A 23,019-nucleotide genomic window follows, 5' to 3' on the forward strand; every position below is an offset into this window, starting at 1 on the left:
CCTCCCATTGCCAGAGCCCCAGGTTGGGAAGCCTGACATGGGGCTCAAAATCCTCACTCCAGTGGGTGTGAGTCGTCCACCCAGCAGTTATGGGATTTGATTTTATCACGATTGCACCCCTCCTACCATCTCATCATGGCTTCTCCTTTGTCTCTGGATGTGGGGTGTTTTTTTTGGTGAGTTCCAGTGTCTTCCTGTCAATAACTGTTCAGTAGTTAGTGGTGATTCCGGTGCTCTTGCAAGAGGAAGTGAGTGCATGTCCTGCTACTCTGCCATCTTGAATCGACTCCAGCTATAGTTATTTTTAATACTTCTGTCCTTTAACCTTTATACCAGCATTAAGTGATTAACCCAACACCATATTACAGTAATGGGGTATGCTAAATTTGATTATATACTTACCTTTATCAGTATGTTTTATACTTTCATATGTTTTCATGTTACTAATTAGCTTCCTTTAATTTCAGCTTGAAGAACTCAGAATTTCTTGTAAGGCAGGTCTATCTAGTGGCGATAAACTCCCTTAGCTTTTGTTTGCCTGGGAAAGTCTTCATGTCACCTTCCTTTCTGAAGGACAGTTTGGGGACATAAAGTAGTCTTCGTTGGCAATTTTTTTCTTTCAGCATTTTGAATGTATAATTCCGCTCTCTCTTGGCCTATAGGTTTGTGCTGAGAAATTTACTGGTATCCTTATGGGGAGCTGCCTTGTAAGTGAGCAGGTTTTTTCCCTCTTGCTGCTTTTAAGATTCTCTCTTTGTCTGATTTTTGACTGTTTTATGATTCTGTGTCTTGGAGAATATCTATTTGAATTGCATTTATTTGGGGACCTATAAGCTTAATGAACTTGGATGTCCTATCTCTTCTCAGATTTGGGAAGTCTCAGCCTTTATTTTTAAATCTAAGCTTTCTGTCCCTTTCACCTTCTCTTCTTCTTGGACTTCAAAAATTTATAACTTGTTTCTCTTAATGATGTCCCATAAGTCCTGTAGGTTTTCCTCATTCCCTTTTATTCTTTTTTTCTTTTTGCTCCTCTGACTAGATAATTTCAAATGATCTGTCTTCGAGTTCACTGATTCTTTCTTTTGCTTGGTCCAGTTTCCAGCTGAAACTCTCATTGAATTCTTCAGTTCAGTCATGGTATTGCACAATTCCAAAAGTTCTGTTTGGTTCTTTTTTTATGTTCTCTATCTCTTTGTTGAACATATTTTGTTCTTGTATTGTTTTCCTGATTTTTGTTAAATTGTTAATCTGTGTTCTTTTGTAACTCTCTGAGCAGAAGAATTATTCTGAATTATTTGTCAGACAATCTGTGTGTCTCCATTTCTTTGGGATCAGTTACTAGAAGTTTACCCTGTTCTTTTGGTTGTGTCTTGTTTCCCTGATTCTTTATGATCCTTGTAGCCTTGTGTAGCATTCTGTACATTTGAAGATGCAGTCACCTCTTCCAGACTGCATGGGCTGACTTCAGTAAGAAAAGACTTTCACCTGATGGTGGGAGCATGCTGGAGCATACTTTGACCCTGGGTCTAAGGTACAGGACATCAAGTGCAAGGACATGTGATTGTTCCAGGTCTGGAGGTAGGGCTTGATGTCTCATTGGCTTCACAAGATGACAACTGTGTGGTCCTTAGCAATAGCTACAGTGGTTGCAAGGGCTGTTGGGGTCCTCAGTGGTACCTCCAGGTCCAGCAGCTAGGGACCAGGGCAGGTGTTGATGGTGTCCACAGCCAGTGGTGTGCATACACTGAGCTGTGGGGGCTGGCTGTAACTGCCTCTGTAGAGACTGGGACTAGCTACAAAATACACAGTGGCAAGGGCTGGGGCTAGCAGGAGGGGTTGAGGCCAACTATGGGTGCACTAGCAGCTGCACGGACCCTGGGCTACTGACATGCCCATTTGTGGTTGCAGGGACTTGCCATGGGTGCCTGCATGGCACTAGAGGTGATGGGAGTTGGGCTGACAGTGCACAAGTGAGCAGCTGCAGGTGAGCCCAGTGGTGCAGGCCAGTGACAGGGGACAGGGCCAGATGCAAGCACACAAGATGCCACAGGGGCTTTGGCTGTCAGAGTGCACTCCTGCAGCTGCACAGGCTTATCCCAGGTACATGCACAGCAGTGAAGGCCAGTAATGGGATTCAAGCTTGCAGTGTGCAGGTGCACAGCTGCAGGAGATAGTCATGAGTGCACACATGGTGGTGGGGGTCAGACATGGGGGTCCAGGCTGTCATGCTGCATGCATGCAGCCACAGCAGCTGCAGCTGGCTGCTGGTGTGGATCCTATTTCCCAGTGGGTGAGGTGGGGAGAGCAGGGAGAGACTCAGGTGGCTGGTGTCTGTGAATTAGAAAACCTGTAGGGCAAAAAAACCTCAGTAGTGAAATCTGTGGGGAGTCCATGATGAGATCCTGAGTGATGCAAGCTGCGGGGATCTGTAGCATCTGCAAGGGCAGTTGAAGTCTTCAGTAGTGAAGGCTGCTGGGGTCCTCTGCAGAGTACGTCACCGGGAATCATGCTCACTCCTGTGCGGCTGATAGCGGTAGCCCCCTCCCTTCTTCCTTGTTCCTAGCTGTCTCTAGACAGCTCAGTTTCACCTCTGGGTTGGGTGAAACTGAAGTGGGTCCTTTGTGCACTGCTCCAAAAGGCTGGAAGCTGGCTGCTCACCCTGCTTTCCCTTTCCTGTTGAAGATAACTCTTTCTAGTGGGTTCTCACCTGGCACTGAGCAGTGCTGACCTGAGGGATGGGATGAGGCAGGCAAAATTAAGCTATTATTCCTTCCCTTTTTATGTAGCTATTCTCAGGCTTCTTGTTCCAACTGTGTTGCTAAAGCTTTTTAAGTGGACTCCAGCATTCTTTCGCAGAGCTGTTTCATTCAGGGATAGCTATGTAACTGTTGATCTTTGTTGGGGGACAGAAGCTGGGGTCACCTACCCCATCATCTTGTTCCTGATCTTTTTGCCTTTTATTTCTATACTGTCTTCTGTATTTTCTTCCCCTTATTTATTGATTTTCAGAGATTCACTGGTTTTTTTTCAATGGTATGTTGTGTAATATCTGTGGCAGCTGAAAAAATTGGCCCTCATGTTCTTTGACATTCCTCCCGATTCCCTTGAATATGGGTGGTCTGTGGCTGCTCTGACCAACAGAATAAGTGGACATGACTCTGAGCCAGTTCCTGGGCCTGGACTTAGGAGCCTGGCAGCCTCCACTTCCTGCCTCTTGAGTAACTTGCTCTTAGGACCCAGCCGTCATGCTGTGAGGAAGCTCAGGGGCACATGGAGAGGCCACACATAGATAAGTTACTGTTTAATGGGTACAGCCCGGTGGAGGCCCCAGACCACATCAAGTCAGTCATTAGCTGTATGAGTGAGCAGAGAAGAAATAAATCCTCTGTCCCTTTAGAACCACCTCCCAAGACACTGTGTGGAGCTGAGATGCACCAACTCCACCAAACCCTGCCCACACTGCAGAACTATGACCAAATAAATGGTGGCATTGTTTTAAGGCACTAAGTTTTGGGATTATTTGTTATCTCAACTCCTCCATCTCCTCTTTGAGTCCTTGTTTTAGGTAGTCTGTATTTTCTTCTCTCTAATTACCTTGATGAAGTGCATGTTACAAAGTGTCTCCAACTTTAAAATATATTCTTTTCTGGTGTGTATGTGTGGTTGTTATTCTAGGCTGTTGTTCCCTTTGCTCTATCTTCTGGCAGTTCCCACAGAGGGCTCACTTGATGTTTTTCTCATGTTGGTTCATTTCTGAAGCAGCTTTGCTTTGGGGCCAGCTTCTCTATGAAGGATGGAGTGAGGAGCTGTGATGGGAGCTCTGCTCTTGTTGCTCAGCCTTTGTGCTAACCTGCAGCTGACAAAGACCTGCTACCCACTGCTATCTGCCATACCCACACCTGTACCCTCAGAGGAAGGGTGGGTGGGTAGATGTGGACACTTGGGCATATTTCTCCAGCCACTCTGGGGTGTGGCACACAGGGCAACCCCACAGCTCCCATCCTGACACTCACTAGTTAGACCTTCAGGGTATGCTGTCTATTTATGAGACTGCTGGACATTCCCAGGGACCTGAAGAGTTAGGAATCTGTTCTTGGCACCTTCTTGCACTGCCTGGTCTCAATCCTATTTACATCTTCTAACCAATCAACATAGACTCCACATACACACTGTGATTGAGTTCATTTGAGGACAGGGCTTTCTTATTTTTTTTCCCTTCTTTAAGTTGCTATTTGTCCATTTGAGTGTTGAGAGAGGAGCTTTGAAAAATCCTGCAAGAGTCAACCTGTTCAACACATACTTTCCAAAGCAATTTAACAAAGGAATTCTATTCTTGTTTTTTTCCAAATGAATCATCATTAATACCTTGATTCCCTATTGTTCCAAGGAACTTAGTTTGGAAGATACTATTCTGAGTAAATCCCAAGTTGTGATCTATTAGTGTATTTTCATTTTTTAAACAATAGAATCAAATCTTAGGAAGAAAATTTCTTACACAGTTATTCTTAAATAGGGGAATTGTTTCTTGAAACCCTACCCTAATAAATCAAGAAAACATACATTTGCACTTCAGATTTTTACTACCTGCTGCTCTGAAAACTGGCTAAGTTGTTCCTACCTTGTAGTAGTTTTCATCAGCACTAAGTGCTTTGGAAAGTCCAAAATCACTGATCTTGGCATAATGTTGAGTAACCAGCAATACATTCCTTGCAGCCAGATCTCTGTGCACAAAATTGCACTCTTCCAAATATTTCATTCCCATAGACACCTGATGGACCAGCTCTATGATGTTCTTATCCTTGACATGCCTGAAAGTCACAAATGTGTCATTAGTGATAGGGAACAGGAGTCCATTTCAGAACAACCAACCACGCTTCTCATGCACATAGAATATTCTCAAACCACTCATTTCCTATTCTTCTTAAGTGAGAGTCACAAATGGTGGTGACTGAGGTTTAGTTGGCAGAATTTTTAAGGTGGGCTTTGCATTGCATGAAAACCAGTATAATGGTGTGGTCAGACCTGGCTGGCTCACAGACAGCCAGGCTTTAGCTGGAATCCCTGACTCAATACTGGACAGCTAGCAAAACCAACCCTGAGTCTCAGCTAAGTACAAACATCAGGTTGCAAATGGGATAAAGTAATAAGTGGCTATTGCTACGCCTTATTCTGCATGAGTTCCTCCATCTCAACCACGGCTGGTGCTGAGCACAGCATGACTACACCACTGATGGTTGTAATCAATTAATAGCAACAGATGTTTTCAGAAGTAATTACTCAAGGCAATGCAGAGGTCAGCCAGACATGTAAAATATCACTGTTCTCCCTTATAAAATGTTTACTTAAATATTTGTTTTCTTTATTTTTTATTTTAAAAATTTTTTTATAAATTTATTTGTTTTTATTTATTTATTGGCTGTGTTGGGTCCTCACTGCTGCACATGGGCTTTCTCTAGTTGCAGAGAGTGGGGGCTACTCTTCGTTGTGGTGCGAGGGCTTCTCATTGTGGTGGCTTCTCTTGTGGCAGAGCACGGGCTCTAGGTGCCTGGGCTTCAGTAGTTGTGGCACGTGGGTTCAGTAGTTGTGGCACATGGGCTTAGTTGCTCTGTGGCATGTGGGATCTTCCCGGACCAGGGCTTGTACCCATCTCCCCTGCATTGGCAGGTGGATTCTTAACCACTGTGCCACCAGGGAAGTCCTAAATATTTCTTTTAAAGGAGCATGTTCATTCTGCTTGGTGAGGGGAGACCGCTTGCCAAGATAATCTAAGGCTGATTCTATCACCAGGCCAGTACTGAGTGAGCAAAGGAGACCACATTGTTGGATCAGAGTTCTTCTTAAAACATTAAGAGCTGGAGAGAAAAGATGGCGGCAAAGTAGAGAGATGTGGAGTGCATCCCTCTCCACAGATGCATTGGGAATGCACAGAAGGACGCAGTAATTCCCACAGAGAACCAGCTGAACACCAGCAGACAGCCTCGGACACCAGAAAGGGCTGCGGGGAGCCCGACATGGCCGGTAGGGAGGCATCTACGACGGCTCAAAGAGGGTGAAGCGGCGGAGCTGTGGCAGATGGGAGGGAGTGAGAAACATACGGAGGGTCCGCAGCGCAGCTCAGCGTTCCCGGACCGAGACGTCGAGGCTGAACGGAGGCTCCGGGAACGGGAGCGTGGGAACCAGAGAGCTGGTTCAGGGTGAGAAACATTGTTGCCGGTAGGGTGACAGACCGAGAGGACAGGAGGGAGGAGGTCCGTGGAGAGGAGTGCCTGTCCCTGAGAGCTGCCCCGCCATGATGGCGGCTGGAGGCTGCAGGCTCCCGGGCGGGGGGGAGGAGCCGCATGCATAGCCTTTCTCTCTCTTTCGGCTCCTCTGCAACAGGCAGTGGAGAGACGCCCACGGGCCACCTAAGGCACTCAGGGATAACAAGGACCCTCAGGCACTCAGGCGGGACTAGATTAAAACCCCTTGCAACGCCAGCAGCAGGGAGGCTGCCGAGAGAAAAAAAAAAAACAACAGCAACAACAACAACAAAAAAAACCCGAGAGAGGCCCAACTCTAAGACTTTCTGTTTACGCCTGAGCCACCAGCGTCCCTCTGCAACAGGCACCTCCAAGCCCAACTGAAACAGTGCGCCACTGCTCACTCACTCCCAGAAGGAGCCACTATTGTACCCTCTCCCTCCCCACACACCGATGCTTACAGACAAACAATAAAGGAACCTCTGCTGGTCACAGAATAATGCAAAAAAACTCAAGGCAAGGAGAAGGACACTTACAGCTGAGACGCTAAGGAAACAGAAATAGTAGTATCAATACCTATTGAACTGGTCCATTCTGGGATCAGTTCTGGATTTTTTTATTTTTTCTTTTTCTCTCTCCCTCTCTCTCTTTTTTTTTTTTTCTTTATTAAATTCAATCTTAGCCCTAAGGGATCTACAAGTTTTATAACATAATTTTGTAATGATATTTTTTATTCTTTTTTTTTTTTTTGCCTTTTTACATACTTCTATATTTAGCTAAGTTTTTGGTAGTACGGACAATATATCTCTCATACTTTCCTTTCATCCCTATCTTTTATAATTTCTATTCCTTTCTTTTTATTTGCATCTTTCCAACTACATTACACTCTTCTGTTCCCCTTTATTCCAGCCTTTTTAAGTTTATTTTATCTTAACATACTTATAAGCAACACTATCGGTCTGCTCAGACTCCTTGCTCTATTCTCCAGATGACGCACTGCCTTGATATTTAATATTAGGCTTTTGCCTTTATCTTAGTTCTTAGTACAGTTGTCTAATTTCATTCTGAGAATCTCCATTCTCTCTGGTGGTACTCCAGCTCTTTTCTATATTTGATCCTAGCTTACAAAATCTCCCTGGATTAGTGTTTGTATGTGTAAGGTGTTATTTGTTTGTTTGTTTGCTTTGGCTTTTGTCTCTGATTTGTTCTGTTTCAGTTGTCAATTTCTGCTGGGTTTCTCTTTGAATATCTGATAGCACACTGGGGTTCTGTCAGGTCTTTCTAGAGCCTTATGTCCTAATGGATTCAGTAATGGTGTGTCTTATACATGCATGTGTTTCCTAGATTTAATATTTGCTTAATCCAATACTTGGACATTAGTCTGAGGCTTGGACAGTCTTCTATAAACACCTCTATCGCCAGGACAAGCAACCCCAGAAGCTTGGACAACCATGAGGAAACAAAGAAACACCATGCAGGCAAAGGAGCAGGAAAAAAACCCACAAGACCAAATAAATGAGGAGGAAATAGGAAAAATGCCTGAAAAGGAATTTAGAGTAATGAGAGTAAAAATGATACAAAATCTCGATAACAAAATAGAGAAAGTACAAGAAACAGTTCATAAGAACTCAGAAAAACAAACAGCAATGGATAACAAAATAACTGAAATTAAAAATACTCTAGATGCTATAACCAGCAGAATGACTGAGGCAGAAGAACGAATAAGTGAGTTGGAAGATAGAATGGGGGAAATAACTGCCACAGAGCAGGAAAAAGAAAAAACAATAAAAAGAATAGAAGACAGTCTCAGAGACCTCAGTGATAACATTAAGCATACCAACATCGAATTATAGGCATCCCAGAAGAAGAAGAACAAAAGAAAGGGTCTGAGAAAATATTTGAAGAGGTTATAGTGGAAAACTTCCCCAACATGGGAAAGCAAATAATTCACCAAGTCCAAGAAGCACAGAGAGTCCCATACAGAATAAACCCAAGGAGAAATACACCAAGACACATATTAATCAAACTAATGACAATTAAACACAAAGAAAAAATATTAAAAGCAGCAAGAGAAAAGCAACAAACAACATATAAGGGAAAACTCATAAGGATAACAGCTGACCTTTCTACAGAAACTCTGCAGGCCAGAAGGGAATGGCAGGATATAATGAAAGCCCTGAAAGAGCGAAACCTACAGCCAAGAATACTCTACCCAGCAAGAATCTCATTCAGATTTGAGGGAGAAATCAACAACTTTCCAGACAAGCAAAAGTTAAGAGAATTCAGCACCACCAAACCAGCCTTACAACAAGTGCTAAAGGAACTTCTCTAAGCAGGAAACACAAGAAAAGGAAAACACCTACAAATACAAACACAAAACAATTAAGAAAATGGTAATTGGAACACACATGTCAATAATCATCTTAAATGTAAATGGATTAAATGCTCCAACCAAAAGACACAGACTGGCTGAATGGACACCAAAACAAGACCCTTCTATATGCTGCCTACAAGAAACCCACTTCAGAACAAGGGATACACATAGACTGAAAGTAAAGGGATGGAAAAAGATATTCCATGCAAATGGAAGTCAAAAGAAAGCTGGAGTAGCAATACTCATATCAGACAAATTAGACTTGAAAGTAAAGACTATTACAAGAGACAAGGAAGGACCCTACATAATGATCAAGGGATCCATTCAAGAAGAACATATCACAATGGTAAACATCTATGCCCCCAATATAGGAGCACCTCAATACATAAGGCAAATGCTAACAGCTATAAAAGGGGACATTGACAGTAACACAATAATAGTGGGAGACTTGAACACCCCACTTACATCAATGGACAGATCATCCAAACAGAAAATAAATAAAGACACACAAGCTTTAAATGACACATTAGACCATCTCGACTTAATTGATCTCTATAGGACATTCCATCCAAAAATGACAGACTACACTTTCTTCTCAAGTGCACACGGAACATTTTCCAGGATAGATCACATCTTGGGTCACAAATCAAACCTCGGCAAATTCAAGAAAATTGAAATCATATCAAGCATCTTCTCAGACCACAACACCATGAGACTAGATATCAATTACAGGAAAAAAACTGCAAAAAATACAAACACATGGAGGCTAAACAATTCACTCTTAAACAACCAAGGAATCACTAAAGAAATCAAAGAGAAAATCAAAACATATCTAGAAACAAACGACAACGAAAACACAACAACCCAAAACCTATGGGATGCAGCAAAAGCAGTTCTAAGAGGGAAGTTTATAGCAATACAGTCCTACCTTAAGAAACAAGAAAATTATCGAATAAACAACCTAACCTTACACATCAAACAACTAGAGAAAGAAGAACAAAGAAACCCCAAAGTGAGCAGAAGGAAAGAAATCATAAAGATCAGAGCAGAAATAAATGAAAAAGAAAGGAAGGAAACCATAGCAAAGATCAATAAAACTAAAAGCTGGTTCTTTGAAAAGATTAACAAAATTGATAAACCATTAGCCAGACTCATCAAGAAAAAAAGGGAGAAGATGCAAATCAACAGAATTAGAAATGAAAAAGGAGAAGTAACAACGGACACTGAAGAAATACAAAACATCATGAGAGACTACTACAAGCAACTATATGCCAATCAATTGGATAACCTGGAAGAAATGGATACATTCTTAGAAAAATACAATCTTCCAAGACTGAACCAGGAAGAAATAGAAACCATGAACAGACCAATCACAAGTACGGAAATTGAGGCAGTGATTAAAAATCTCCCAACACACAAAAGCCCAGGACCAGATGGGTTCACGGGCGAATTCTATCAAACATTTCGAGAAGAGCTAACACCTATCCTTCTCAAACTCTTCCAAAATATTGCAGAAGGCGGCACACTCCCAAACTCATTCTACGAGGCTACCATCACCCTCATACCAAAACCAGGCAAAGATGTCACAAAAAAAGAAAACTACAGACCAATATCACTGATGAATATAGATGCAAAAATCCTCAACAAAATACTAGCTAACAGACTGCAACAGCACATTAAAAAAATCATACACCATGATCAAGTGGGGTTTATCCCTGGGATGCAAGGATTCTTCAATATACACAAATCAATCAACGTGATACATCATATCAACAACTTGAAGGATAAAAACCATATGATCATCTCAATAGATGCAGAAAAAGCTTTTGACAAAATTCAACATCCATTTATGATAAAAGCTCTCCAGAAAATGGGCATAGAAGGAAATTACCTCAACATAATAAAAGCCATATATGAAAAACCAAAAGCCAACATCATTCTCAATGGGGAAAAACTGGAAGAATTCCCTCTAAGAACAGGAACAAGACAAGGGTGTCCACTCTCACCACTATTATTCAACATAGTTTTGGAAGTTTTAGCCACAGCAATCAGAGAAGAAAAAGAAATAAAAGGAATCCAAATTGGAAAAGAAGAAGTAAAATTGTCACTCTTTGCAGATGACATGATATTATATATAGAAAACCCTAAAGACTCTACCAGAAAACTGCTAGCACTAATTGATGAGTTGAGTAAAGTAGCAGGGTACAAAATTAATGCACAGAAATCTCTTGCATTCCTATACACTAACAACAGAAGAGCAGAAAGAGAAATTAAGGAACCTCTCCCATTCACCATTGCAACCAAAAGAATAAAATACCTAGGAATAAACCTGCCTAAGGAGGCAAAAGTTCTGTATGCAGAAAACTTTAAGACATTGATGAAAGAAATCAAAGACGACACAAACAGATGGAGGGACATACCATGTTCCTGGATTGGAAGAATCAACATAGTGAAAATGTCTGTACTACCCAAAGCAATTTACAGATTCAATGCAATCCCGATCAAATTACCAATGGCATTTTTCACAGAACTAGAGCAAGAAATCTTACGATTTGTATGGAAACACAAAAGACCTCGAATAGCCAAAGCAATCTTGAGAAGGAAAAATGGAGTTGGTGGAATCAGGCTTCCTGACTTCAAACTATACTACAAGGCCATAGTGATCAAGACAGTATGGTACTGGCACAAAAATAGAAAGGAAGATCAATGGAATAGAATAGAGAACTCAGAAGTAAGCCCAAACACATATGGGCACCTTATCTTTGACAAAGGAGGCACGAGTATACAATGGAAAAAAGACAGCCTCTTCAATAAGTGGTGCTGGGAAAATTGGACAGCAACATGTAAAAGAATGAAATTAGAACACTTCCTAATACCATACACAAAAATAAACTCCAAATGGATTAAAAACCTACATGTAAGGCCAGACACTATCAAACTCCTAGAGGAAAACATAGGCAGAACACTCTATGACATCCATCAAAGCAAGATCCTTTTTGACCCACCTCCTAGAAGCATGGAAATAAAATCAAGAATAAACGAATGGGACCTCATGAAACTTAAAAGCTTTTGCACAGCAAAAGAAACCATAAACAAGACTAAAAGGCAACCCTCAGAATGGGAAAAAATAATTGCCTATGAAACATCAGACAAAGGATTAACCTCCAAAATATACAAGCAGCTCATGAAGCTTAATACCAAAAAAGCAAATAACCCAATCCACAAATGGGCAGAAGACCTAAATAGACATTTCTCCAAAGAAGACATACAGATGGCCAACACACACATGAAAAGATGCTCAACATCACTAATCATCAGAGGAATGCAAGTCAAAGCCACAATGAGGTATCACCTCACACCAATCAGAATGGCCATCATCACAAAATCTGGAAACAACAAATGTTGGAGAGGGTGTGGGGAAAAGGGAACTCTCCTGCACTGTTGGTGGGACTGTAAGTTGGTATAGCCACTATGGAAAACAATTTGTAGGTTCCTTAAAAAACTACAAATAGAACTACCCTATGATCCAGTAATCCCACTACTGGGCATATACCCAAAGAAAACCATAATCCCAAAAGAAACTTGTACCATAATGTTTATTGCAGCACTATTTACAATAGCCAGGACATGGAAGCAACCTAAATGCCCATCAACAAATGAATGGATAAAGAAGATGTGGCATATATACACAATGGAATATTGCTCAGCTATAAAAAGGGATGAGATGGAGCTATATGTAATGAGGTAGATAGAACTACAATCTGTCATACAGAGTGAAGTAAGTCAGAAAGAGAAGGACAAATATTGTATGCTAACTCACATATAGGGAATCTAAAAATGGTACTGATGAACTCAGTGACAAGATCAAGGATGCAGATACAGAGAATGGACTGGAGAACTCGAGGTATGGGAGGGGGCAGGGGGTGAAGGGGAAACTGAGACGAAGCGAGAGAGTAGCACAGACATAGGTATACTACCAACTGTAAAATAGATAGTCAGTGGGAAGTTGTTGTATAACAAAGGGAGTCCAACTTGAGGATGGAAGATGCCTTAGAGGACTGGGGCGGGGAGGGTGGGGGGGACTCGAGGGTGGGGGAGTCAAGGAAGGGAGGGAATACGGGGATATGTGTATAAAAACAGATGATTGAACTTGGCGTACCCCCCAAAAATAAAATAATAATAATAAAAAAAACATTAAGAGCTAAAGAGCATCCGATCCAAAGACTACAGCTCTCTTGCCTCTCTGAGTGTGGACCGACCCTGGAAAGGCGTGAGAGAGGACAAGGCCTCCTGTAGAAATCAGGCTATGTGATGCACTGGGCAGGCGGGTCCTGTCCCTCACAGTGTGAGCTTTTGGGGTACCTGAGGATACCTGTTCTGCTGTAAATATTTGTTGAGTGGACCAAGCTCCGCCATCTCCATAACCAGCATCCAGGATTCAGCTTCGCATATCCCAATCATGCGCACAATGTAAGGGTTGTCAAGCTGCTGCATGACATTTGCTTCTGCTAACAGCTCGTTTTTAAGAGCTGGGTCATTGGCCTCGTTCTTCAGGATTTTCACAGCCACTGTCTTCACGACCCTGCAAAAGAAATCGTAACACATTAAAAAACTTTTCAAAGTGGCTCACGTGTAGATAAATATCTTTCATGAAGCATAATTCCTATGCTAGAAATGATGTTATGGCAATACCAGCCACAGAATGGAAATGCATCTTAAGAAGCTGTGTTATACATGACTAATTTTCCAATCATGTTCTCTCATTGTACAGACAAGGAGAGTAACACCTAATCAGTTAAAAATAATGGGAGAGTGCTGAAGAATGCCCCAACATACTGTAGAATATTTAAATAACTTTCAAATAAACTTTACAAACTATGACATACATGAATTCCAGTAACATCTTGAGACTTATCATCTCAGATTATGTACAATGTATGTAAATACAACATGCCTTTAATATATGTTACAATGAATTTCTAGATGCAGAATTAAAATGCATATACTGTTAAAGCTCATAATTTACAAAACACTTCTAAAAACTGAGCTTTGCTAATTTTAAGCATGCTTCAACAAGGTTGCAAAAAACTATTTTCCATTTTCTAATAAAAACATCACCTGGGTTGTGTTTCAAATCAACAATATTTTGATATAGTGGGGCTTAAATAAATGAATGGAACTTAACTATGTATGATTTGAAAAACTGTATCTCTCTGTGACACAGTTCCCACAAATGCAAGAAGTATACCTCATTTGTTGAACTCTGAAATGGGAGAATAAAAACAGAACTATCCAAAAAAATAGGTAAAATAACAGAGAAAGTCTGACATACATTCAGAAAAAAATATACAGCTTCAGTGTAGAACTCAAAAGAGTATTTACACATTGAACACATGCTGTAGCTCCTACACAGAGGTACACAACATCACCAGCACCCTAGGAGCCCCCTGCATCCTTCTCCTGAGACCAAGGAAATATTATCCTGTGCTATCTCTAGACAGTTTATTATTTTACATTTCACATTTCATTCTGCCATCCATCTGGAACTGGTGTATGGTGTGAGGTAGGGGTCAAAATTAACAAGCCAAAATCTCTTGATTCTTCCCAATGTTTAAGAAAGAAAGAACACCCATAAAATCTTCCAGAAACAAAAAGGGGAAGGGAACGTCCCAACTCATTTTTTGAGGTCAACATGAGCCTGATACCAAAACTAGACAAAGAAATTACAAGAAAACAATTTACTGATATCCCTCATGAATGTAGATGTAAAAATTCAAAGGGAAATATTAATAAATTAAATTCAGTGATTTATGAAAAAATTACGTTGAATTCATGAACTAGATGGGTTTCATCCACGAATGCAAGGTGGGTTGAACATCTGAAAGTCAATCAGTGTAATTCACCACGTAAACAACAAAGGAGAAAAAGCCTGTGGTCTTAGCAGCAGAGGAAAAAAAGTACACAAAAGATGTAATACACATTTAGGATTAAAAACAAATCTCTCAAAAAAGTAGAAATAGACTGAAACCTTTGTAATCTGACAAAGAGCAGCTATAACCTAATGGTGAAATGCCTGAAATCAGGAATGAGGAATAAGGCTATGGCCACTTTTATTCAACATTGGCCCACAGTTCCTAGTTAATACCATAAGCAAGGAAGAAATATAAAAATATAAGGGTTGGACAGGATGAAACAAAACTGTCATTATTTATAGATGATATATTTCTGGGTCAACGAATACATAGATAAACTACTGGAAATAATAAATGAGAAATAATAAGGAGACTTTAAACAAAGTTGCTGGGCATCAGGCCAACAGACAAAACCAGTCATATTCCTGCATTCAAGTAATGCCAAGGAATAGCAAATAAAAATTTTAGAATTATACCACATTAATTAACATAAAAAATACTAAACACCTATAAATGAATCCAACAAAGAAGTTGTGCAAGACCTCTACACAAAAAACAAAACAACTTTGGCTCGAGAAATTAAAGACCCAAGTAAATGGAAGGATGGGTCATGGTTATTGATTGGAAGACTCATTGTAAAGACATCGTTTTGCCCCAAACTGACCTATACGGCCTCTCCTCTCCCCAAACTTCTAGTTGAAATTATGTATCTATAGTTATGTCTATGTTAATTTACATATTTAATTAAGCAAGGAATTTGAGTATCACAAACTAGTTGAGAAAATTTATATTTTAATACAGGATAATTTATATCCATTTTACAAAATAACTGTGATATATATGTATATATATATATTTAAAAATAAGCATAGCAGTCATATATATACATACACACACATACATATATATACATGTATCCACACACACATATGGTGGAAGGGGCAGGATTAAAAGCATAAGTTTCTGTGCATGGTTTTGCCTACATTTTTGACTCCTGAATCATGTAAATTATCTACTCAAGAAAAAAAATTTACACAAATTCCTTAAATTTAAAATAGCATCAAACAACCAAACCCAACTGTATTCATATCAGTAACATATTGACTCAAACATAGATTTTCAGAGAGGATTTGTTTCAAAGGACTTTAGAAACCAGTATTTTTACTGAACATTCCATGTTGGATGCCTTCTAAAGATCAAATGATGTACAAAGAGATGTTCAGTAATTTAGCAATTCTAATTGTTGTGGAATATATACTATTATTTGAAATTACAGGATAAAGCAAATAATTATGCTAACGATACTTGTAATCAAGAATTTTCTGGTTAAGGGAAATGAGATGCAATTTTTAAAAATCAAAGAAAATAAGTGAAAACACTGTGTTATCATTGAATGACTGCATTTTAATTAAATAATACGTATGTGTGAGTATATACACATAAAGACCCCCAAAAAATACAGATACTCCGGTTTGTTAGCAGTAGCGGTGTTGGGTGATAAAATAGGATGTTTTTATTTTCTTTTGTTTTGCTTGTTTCTATTTCCTAATTGTCTGGAAGGGACACAATACATCCAAACTAACATGTATATAATTATTACATACACGGTTAATATATATAAGGGATGCTCTCACTTTAACTGTACCAGAAATGAACAAAAATTACACTGCTGGTAACACAGGATTTAGCTACGCCAGATTACATTTTGCATTTGAGATGAAATGAACACAATACATGTATATGTGGTAGTTTCTAGAACGTAAGCTCACACGAGAATGAGTGTGGTGTGCTGGTGCAAAGCTTTGACTTACTTTTTCATCTGGTAGTAGCCCTTCTTCACGGTCCCAAAGTTCCCAGAGCCCAGCTCCTTTTCCTCCAAGGTCAGCAGCTTCCGGTCCAGATAGACCTCTTTGGGCCTGATCTCCTCGGGATCTGCATAGGGGCTTTCGTAGACCTCGGTGTCCATGGGCAGGGCTTCTCTCTGGGCTTCTGCAATTCAGTCAAGAAAGGCACAACCCTGGGGCTGGATCTCCTGTGAAACTGCCATCATCCCCCTACTCCTACCTCCTGGGATCGGAGCTTGCCTTTCAAGACCTTGGTTACCTTGGGCAATTGTGGGGCCTGTGAGCACCCAAGGCACAGTCATGTCTCCCAGCTGGGAGCAGCGTAGGAAAAAGCCCCTTATCCCTGTTGTACTTGACCCCTGTTCTCGCACTCATGTGCATCAGGAAAGGGTCTTCTGGCCAGAGGCAAAGTCAGATAGGGCCCTCCTAATGGGCCGTGGTGGCTTTACACTATGTCTGAAAATTCTGAGCCTCTTTCATTGAGAGGTGGAGTCTATGTCACCTCCCCTCACTGGCTTTTGTAATCATGTCAACCAATACAGTGTATCAGAAGTGATGTTTGTGATATACTCAGGTGAGGTCCTAAAAGGCCACACAACTTCTGGCTGGGTGGCTGGAAATGTGACTCTTGAAGCTTCAGATACTATGCAATTGTCCAACTGCCCTGACCCCTTCTATGCTGTGGAATGTTCCAGCCAGCCCAGGGGGAGAGACCAGATGGAGAGCCTCCAAGGCTCCACAGAGACAGGGAGATATTGGCCGGCCCCCAGAGCCCTGGCCCAGTCTCACCATGGCCTCCACCCCTGCTGGCCCAGCTCCACCCCCAATCTGCCTGCAAGAGGCCTCAAGCCACCACCGCCCAGCTCAGCCTCGCCCAGATTCCTAACTTGCATGAGACAATTAAATGATTGTTGTTGATTTCAGCTACTAAGTTTGGGGGAGGGTTTTTGGTAGCATTAAACAGACCAAGTTCACCAATTAAAAAAAACCAGGGGCCACCTAGAGAACCTAAGAAGGTCATTCAGAGGCCCCAGTCTAGTAGAGGCCTATTGAGTTCGAGGGGGTGTCTTCCTGAACCCGATCCTCTCCTGGCCTCACAGAATCACTATAATTCTCTGAACATGTCTAGAATTCCAACATCTCAGACATGCGTTCAGTTTTTACCAGCCATCCATTACTGCACCTCCTACTGAAACTTATTCTCGGACACGGACGTCTTTCCAAGAACAGGATCTTAGAAATGGAAACGTTGAGTGGTATCAGTTATTATTGCAAGAGGTGAGAAATTCTGAAGCAGCAGGATTGAAGGATATTTTCAACGTGGCCAATTTATTGTGAGGGAAGCCGTACAGACCATTTCATCCAACAGACACCACTGCTCACAGACACGTGGCATCTGCCACGTGCCACCAGATGACAGGGTCTGCTAAGCACCGCTACGTTGCAGCTGCTGACCACGGGGTGAGCCTGCCCTGCAATCTACAAGGGACTGTGGGAAGCATCTCTGCACTGGGAGCTCCCAGGGACTAAAGGTGCATGTCTCACCTCTTTCATTGGGCCAGGGTCCTCGGTCTGGCTCGTAAGGGTTGAACGTCACCGAACTCTCTGGCCGGTTCCCTTGCGATGAGGAGCTCTGAGGCACACAAATGATAACAGCTCACTCTCCCTCACAGATAACACTGTTGAGCTGATCTGTGTAATTATTTTTATTTTCAAACAATCACATTTTAACTTAAGCAGGGAAGACAAAGGAAGGAACTAGGAAAAGAGACAGGAAAACGACAACAACTTGGCTTATCTCATTCTTCGGGCAACTGCTGGGATGCTGTGAGGGTTAAATAAAGCTCATGCTCCCACGGAAGGGGCCTGCAGGGGCCCCAGGGGGTGTTGTAAGAGAATTCACCAGAACTGTTGGGGTGGAATTCCCTCCTACTTACACACCCTTTTAAATCCTACTTCCACTTGCTAAAAGATTCGTTTACCTCTTCGGATTTGTTTTCCTCCATTAACTCTTTAACTTTATAGTATACAGAAGTTATTTAAAAGGAAACATTAAATAGCCACCAGCTGCTTCCACCCACTCCCCAACTCCAAAGCATCTATGACTTCCTAGTATCCTCCTGTATCAGTAGCGTTCGTGGAGATCTAGCGGCATTTGGGTAGATGCCTGAGGGTAGCACTGGTCAGTAAGCTGAGGTCCCAAGAGGAAGCGGCTGCCAGCAGCCCAGGTCCAGCACCCAACGCTATCCATCAGCATCATGGTCGTGGACACTGTGAGAAGGCAAAGCCTCTTTTTGCTAACCTGAAGGAAGTAATTCTTCCTTGTACCCACAGCAGGTAACTGAAACATCGAAACAAAGCCTTACTGGCCATTATCAATGGCAACCTTCCCTATTATTTATTTGATTTGCATCAATTTGCAGCATGAAATAACAGGGGGAAATACATTGTTATATTCCTATATACTTTCCCTTCTGAAAGTTTTATATATCCATTTCCCTTAGCAGTGCCCAAACACTGGCCGCGAAGGAATGAGATACTGCCAGATTTTGGAGAAATGTAAAGAAACAGAGACAGTAAGCTTAATTTTACACAGTCACTTATCTCCCAGCACACTGAATCTTCCCTTGCCTTCCTGATATCCCAAGCCTGGGAACCAAAAGTACAGTAACAAAGTCACAAGGCATCACTGCTGCCACTTGGCCAGTTGTCTCCAAAACCTTCTTCCTGCTGCCTACCCAGGTCTACAGAACCACTGCTCACTGAGGCAAAGGCCCTTCTGACAGGTTTATGTGTCAGTGGGATGTCATGGAATCCATTTTCGGATGACTATCTCAGCAGTCTTATCAAAGAGAAGTAGCTATGATATATCAAGAATGAAAACAGAATATAAGTTACAGGGGGCATAGTCATTTATTCACTGCATTAGAGCTTGCTACCAATTTGGTTCCCTCCATCCACCACTGGCGCTAAATACAAATGTGTTCAACACGTGCTGAACGAATGAATGAATGAATGGAGAGACCCTTCATACTGGGAGACGTGAAGTGTAAACTAATTAAAGTGATTTAAAAGTGAGTTCTCTCTCAAGTTCTTATATTAACAAAGGATAGGTGTGGATAATTCCAAATGACAATATACTGCTTTCAAAAATTTACATATAATTACAAGGTTATCAGATGTGTTGTGAGCTCACTTCTCAGTTATAAAATAATTACCCTGTCTCAACAGAACTGTCCTAGGAGAAACTAGGTAATTCCCAAGGCTTGCCAACCTCCTGCTCTGCTCACTTCCCTCTGGCGATCAACCTCCAACACGAAAAAGTTTTCAAATTTTTTAAAAAGGTCTCTTTTAGGTTCACATTGACTACCATTTCAGCTTCTCTGATTTCCCTTGAGGTAGGAAGGTTCTGAATCCAAAGAGACAAAACCTTCGAGACCCCAGGACCAACTGTCGTGAACAAAGAGAGGGCACCAATACCCCTGTGCTTGACCAGAAGACCTCCCAGCCTTTGCCTACTTAGGGATGTATCATGGGGCTGCAGCATCTCCACCCTGATGGAATGTTCTCCAGAGCAAGCGGACTTCGTAAAGGCTCTTGCAATTAAACCAAAATATAATTACCTGCCATACGAATCCCGTGGAGGAGAATTTAAAAACAGAGGTGGGGGTGTAAAAAGTACTGAAAAGGATGCTAGGGCCTGAGGCGTACGAGTCAGTGCACACAGTTTGCCTAAAGCCCTGGATAGAGGGATGCATACTCCGAATGGCTGTGTGGTGCCCGCCCCTTGTCTATCTTGGCTATGGATAAGGAAGCAGATTGGGGGGTCTCCTTTGGAAGGTTGGGCCCCATCTTTTAAGCCGAAGTGGCTCAGGGCTTCATTTCAACGCTACCCACACGGACCACCATTTGATTACCAGCCTCTGCAGCCTGAGCCCTGAGTTTCCCTCAATTACCGTATCAGATCTCTGCCCGGACCCCTCGGCCCTCCCTGCCCTGACTGGGACAGAGGATGGAACTACACGTGAGAGACTGTTCTTTGGAGGAAATGGGAGGTTTTCTGCTCTGTCTGTTAAAAGGGTAGTAATGACTGTATGAACATGAAGATACAAAATACGAGTTTCATCTTTCCCAAAGTACTCGACGAATATGCCATTCGGTAAAACAACAACAAAACCCCTCTGGAATCAAATGCTTAGTTGAAAAGAAGAACTTGAGGACTTTGTAAAGAACGAGCTCTAAGGAAAAATGATAAATTATCAAAGTATTGTTAATACTTAGAATTTAAAGAAATTTTAATTTAATGAAAAACGTATCGCTGGTCCAGTTTGCTGATCCAGTCTGTCATTTGCCATTATTCTTTCTTCTTTGTATTTGATAATTTATTCTGCCGTAATCAATAGCATTCCCTTTTCTACATACAGAACAAGGTGTAAATGAAATGCTGACTGTTGCTTTTCTCTCCATTTTTGCTATTTGCAACAGAAGTCAAAGCTGTAGGACACCACTAGATGGCACTAGCTACCCTAGCTTTCTACCTTCCAAAGAGCAATTTCTGATTTTTCTTTAAGTTTTGTAAATTCAGGTAAAAACAGATCACAGCAATAAAAAGAATATTTGTTTAGGTTATAGATTATGATCCATGATCTCTTATTGGTCAGGCTTAACTGCAAGTAGAAAATATATTTGACAAATACTCTTTCGGTGCCCGTTTTTAAGAAGCGCAGATTCAGAAGTGAACAAAAGAGAGAAAAAACATTGCTGTTGTGGAGCTGTAGGCTAATTCAGCGTTTCCTGACTGGGGAATAGTGCTAGGTGTTCTGATGGCTATGTAAAGACTTTAATTTTTAGACTTCTTAAAAGACATTTTCAAATCAGGCGACAGCACTAATAAAGATGACAATATACTTGCCACAACTGAAGTGACAAAAAGAGGCAGCAGGCTTCAGAAATATTGGCTGCCCCAACCAGACACAGTTCTGGTCTCTGGTGGAATGACTGTGGTCTCACTGGGGACCAAGGTTCCACAGGTGAAGGAAGACTCTCCTTGGCCACGGCACGAGATACTCTTAGGTTTGCTTCAGATCTATGAAAATAAATACTTCACCTTCATAATTAATTTTCCCTCATCTTAGAGGCACAGATCTAAAATCTGACCCTTTATAATCATGTGAAAACATTTTCTCAAGGGTCTGGTCCATTGCTTCCATGTTACCAAGTAAACAGGTATGATTTAAAGAACTTCTTTCTCTCTTTCAGCTGAACCCTAGTGAATGATGTATTAAAATGTCTAAAAATATTCTAACCAGCAATGTACGTGTTGGAGTAAAACATGAAAAATGGGTTTTAATTTGAAATTCTGGAACACTTTTCCACAGCAAAGATAAATGTGAATGCGTTGTCTGATCTTAGAGACCGTGCCTCTGAACTGTGAAACAGAAGCACAGTCTTAAGGCTGCTTGTTGTTCAAACTCTGCCAGTCATCCTTAACAGAAGGATGGGTTTATGCACTTGAAGCAGCAAAGAAAAATATTCCCATGCTGATAATCGGAGGAATTTTATTCATGTAAGGACTACCGGTCCTTAGAGTAAGTGATGGCAGGGGGCAAGGAGAGGGTGAATTATACCTGTATTTTTCAGTTAAATTCATTTATATTTTTAAGTGTTAAAATGTACTAATCTCTAAAGAAAAGAAAAATACACCTGCCCTTAAGTTTTTTATTATGGAATTTCAAATTATCTGGTTAATAATATTCTGCAAATCAAAACATGCTTGTTATTAACTACCTATATGTAGAGTTAATTCAAGTTCTAACACGTCCATTTTGTGCCTGAATTATTAAAAACAACTATTCATACTGACCAAATTAACAAATTCAAGAAAGCTATTTACACCTTAGCTGCACAGATGGAATATTTGACATATAATTCCCACAAGTCTTTTCTCACACCTGGTTAAATAATGGAAAATTCCCCTTCTATCTGTGAAAACGTAAGTATTAGTTTTCCTAAAATATTTCTGGTGGGCAATTAAAATACCTTTAATCCACTGCTTAAATCACACAATCCTTCTCTTTATCAATTAACTACTGATATTTTTGGCATTTATGAAAATTCAATGCATACTTCAAAGTTGCTATAAATTTAGAAAGACAACAGTCCTCTTTTAGCCAGAAAAGTATTTCCACAGTATTAATCAGATTAGTTTCTAATATTTAATTATCCTTCAAAATTGACTATATAATTTAGGAGGGATAAATTTTAAAAGGCACAGCAGGGTTTACAATGAAGAGTGGGTCTCCTTGACACTCTGTTTCCTACTCCCAAGGCAACCAGTGTTATCAGTATTTTCTATATTCTAGAACATTCTACACTATATCAGCACATATATATGTGCATGACTTTGTTTTCTTCCATTAACACTGTATTTTGGAAACAATTCTAGATCTCAGCTACCCATCATAGTATGAATTCTGTTGTAGCTGATTTCATGTATTTCTCATTGGTTGACTTTTAAATTATTTCCAGATCTTGTCAATGATACAATGTTAGAATAAACACTTTCATATATACATAATTACACATAAATGCAAGAATATCTGTATGATAAATACCTAGAAACAAAATTACAGTTAAGAGGGTCTATGTGC

The 23,019-nt window shown here is 40.9% G+C and overlaps 1 protein-coding gene across 6 annotated transcripts in view; it reads right to left on the reverse strand.

Annotated features, from left to right (window-relative positions):
* SYK (spleen associated tyrosine kinase) overlaps window positions 1–23,019 on the reverse strand; it is a 117,495-nt gene that overhangs the window by 19,083 nt on the left and 75,393 nt on the right. For all 6 annotated transcript variants that reach the window (XM_057722058.1, XM_057722056.1, XM_057722052.1 and 3 more), the window contains 4 exons: window positions 17,915–18,002; window positions 16,337–16,514; window positions 12,986–13,195; window positions 4,619–4,808 (listed from right to left, as the gene is read on the reverse strand). In XM_057722058.1, the coding sequence (XP_057578041.1) occupies window positions 4,619–4,808; window positions 12,986–13,195; window positions 16,337–16,514; window positions 17,915–18,002 (666 nt within the window). The remainder of the gene's footprint in view (window positions 1–4,618; window positions 4,809–12,985; window positions 13,196–16,336; window positions 16,515–17,914; window positions 18,003–23,019) is intronic.

The sequence above is a fragment of the Hippopotamus amphibius genome, chromosome 2 (genome assembly GCF_030028045.1).
Source record: "Hippopotamus amphibius kiboko isolate mHipAmp2 chromosome 2, mHipAmp2.hap2, whole genome shotgun sequence".
NCBI lineage: Eukaryota > Metazoa > Chordata > Mammalia > Artiodactyla > Hippopotamidae > Hippopotamus > Hippopotamus amphibius.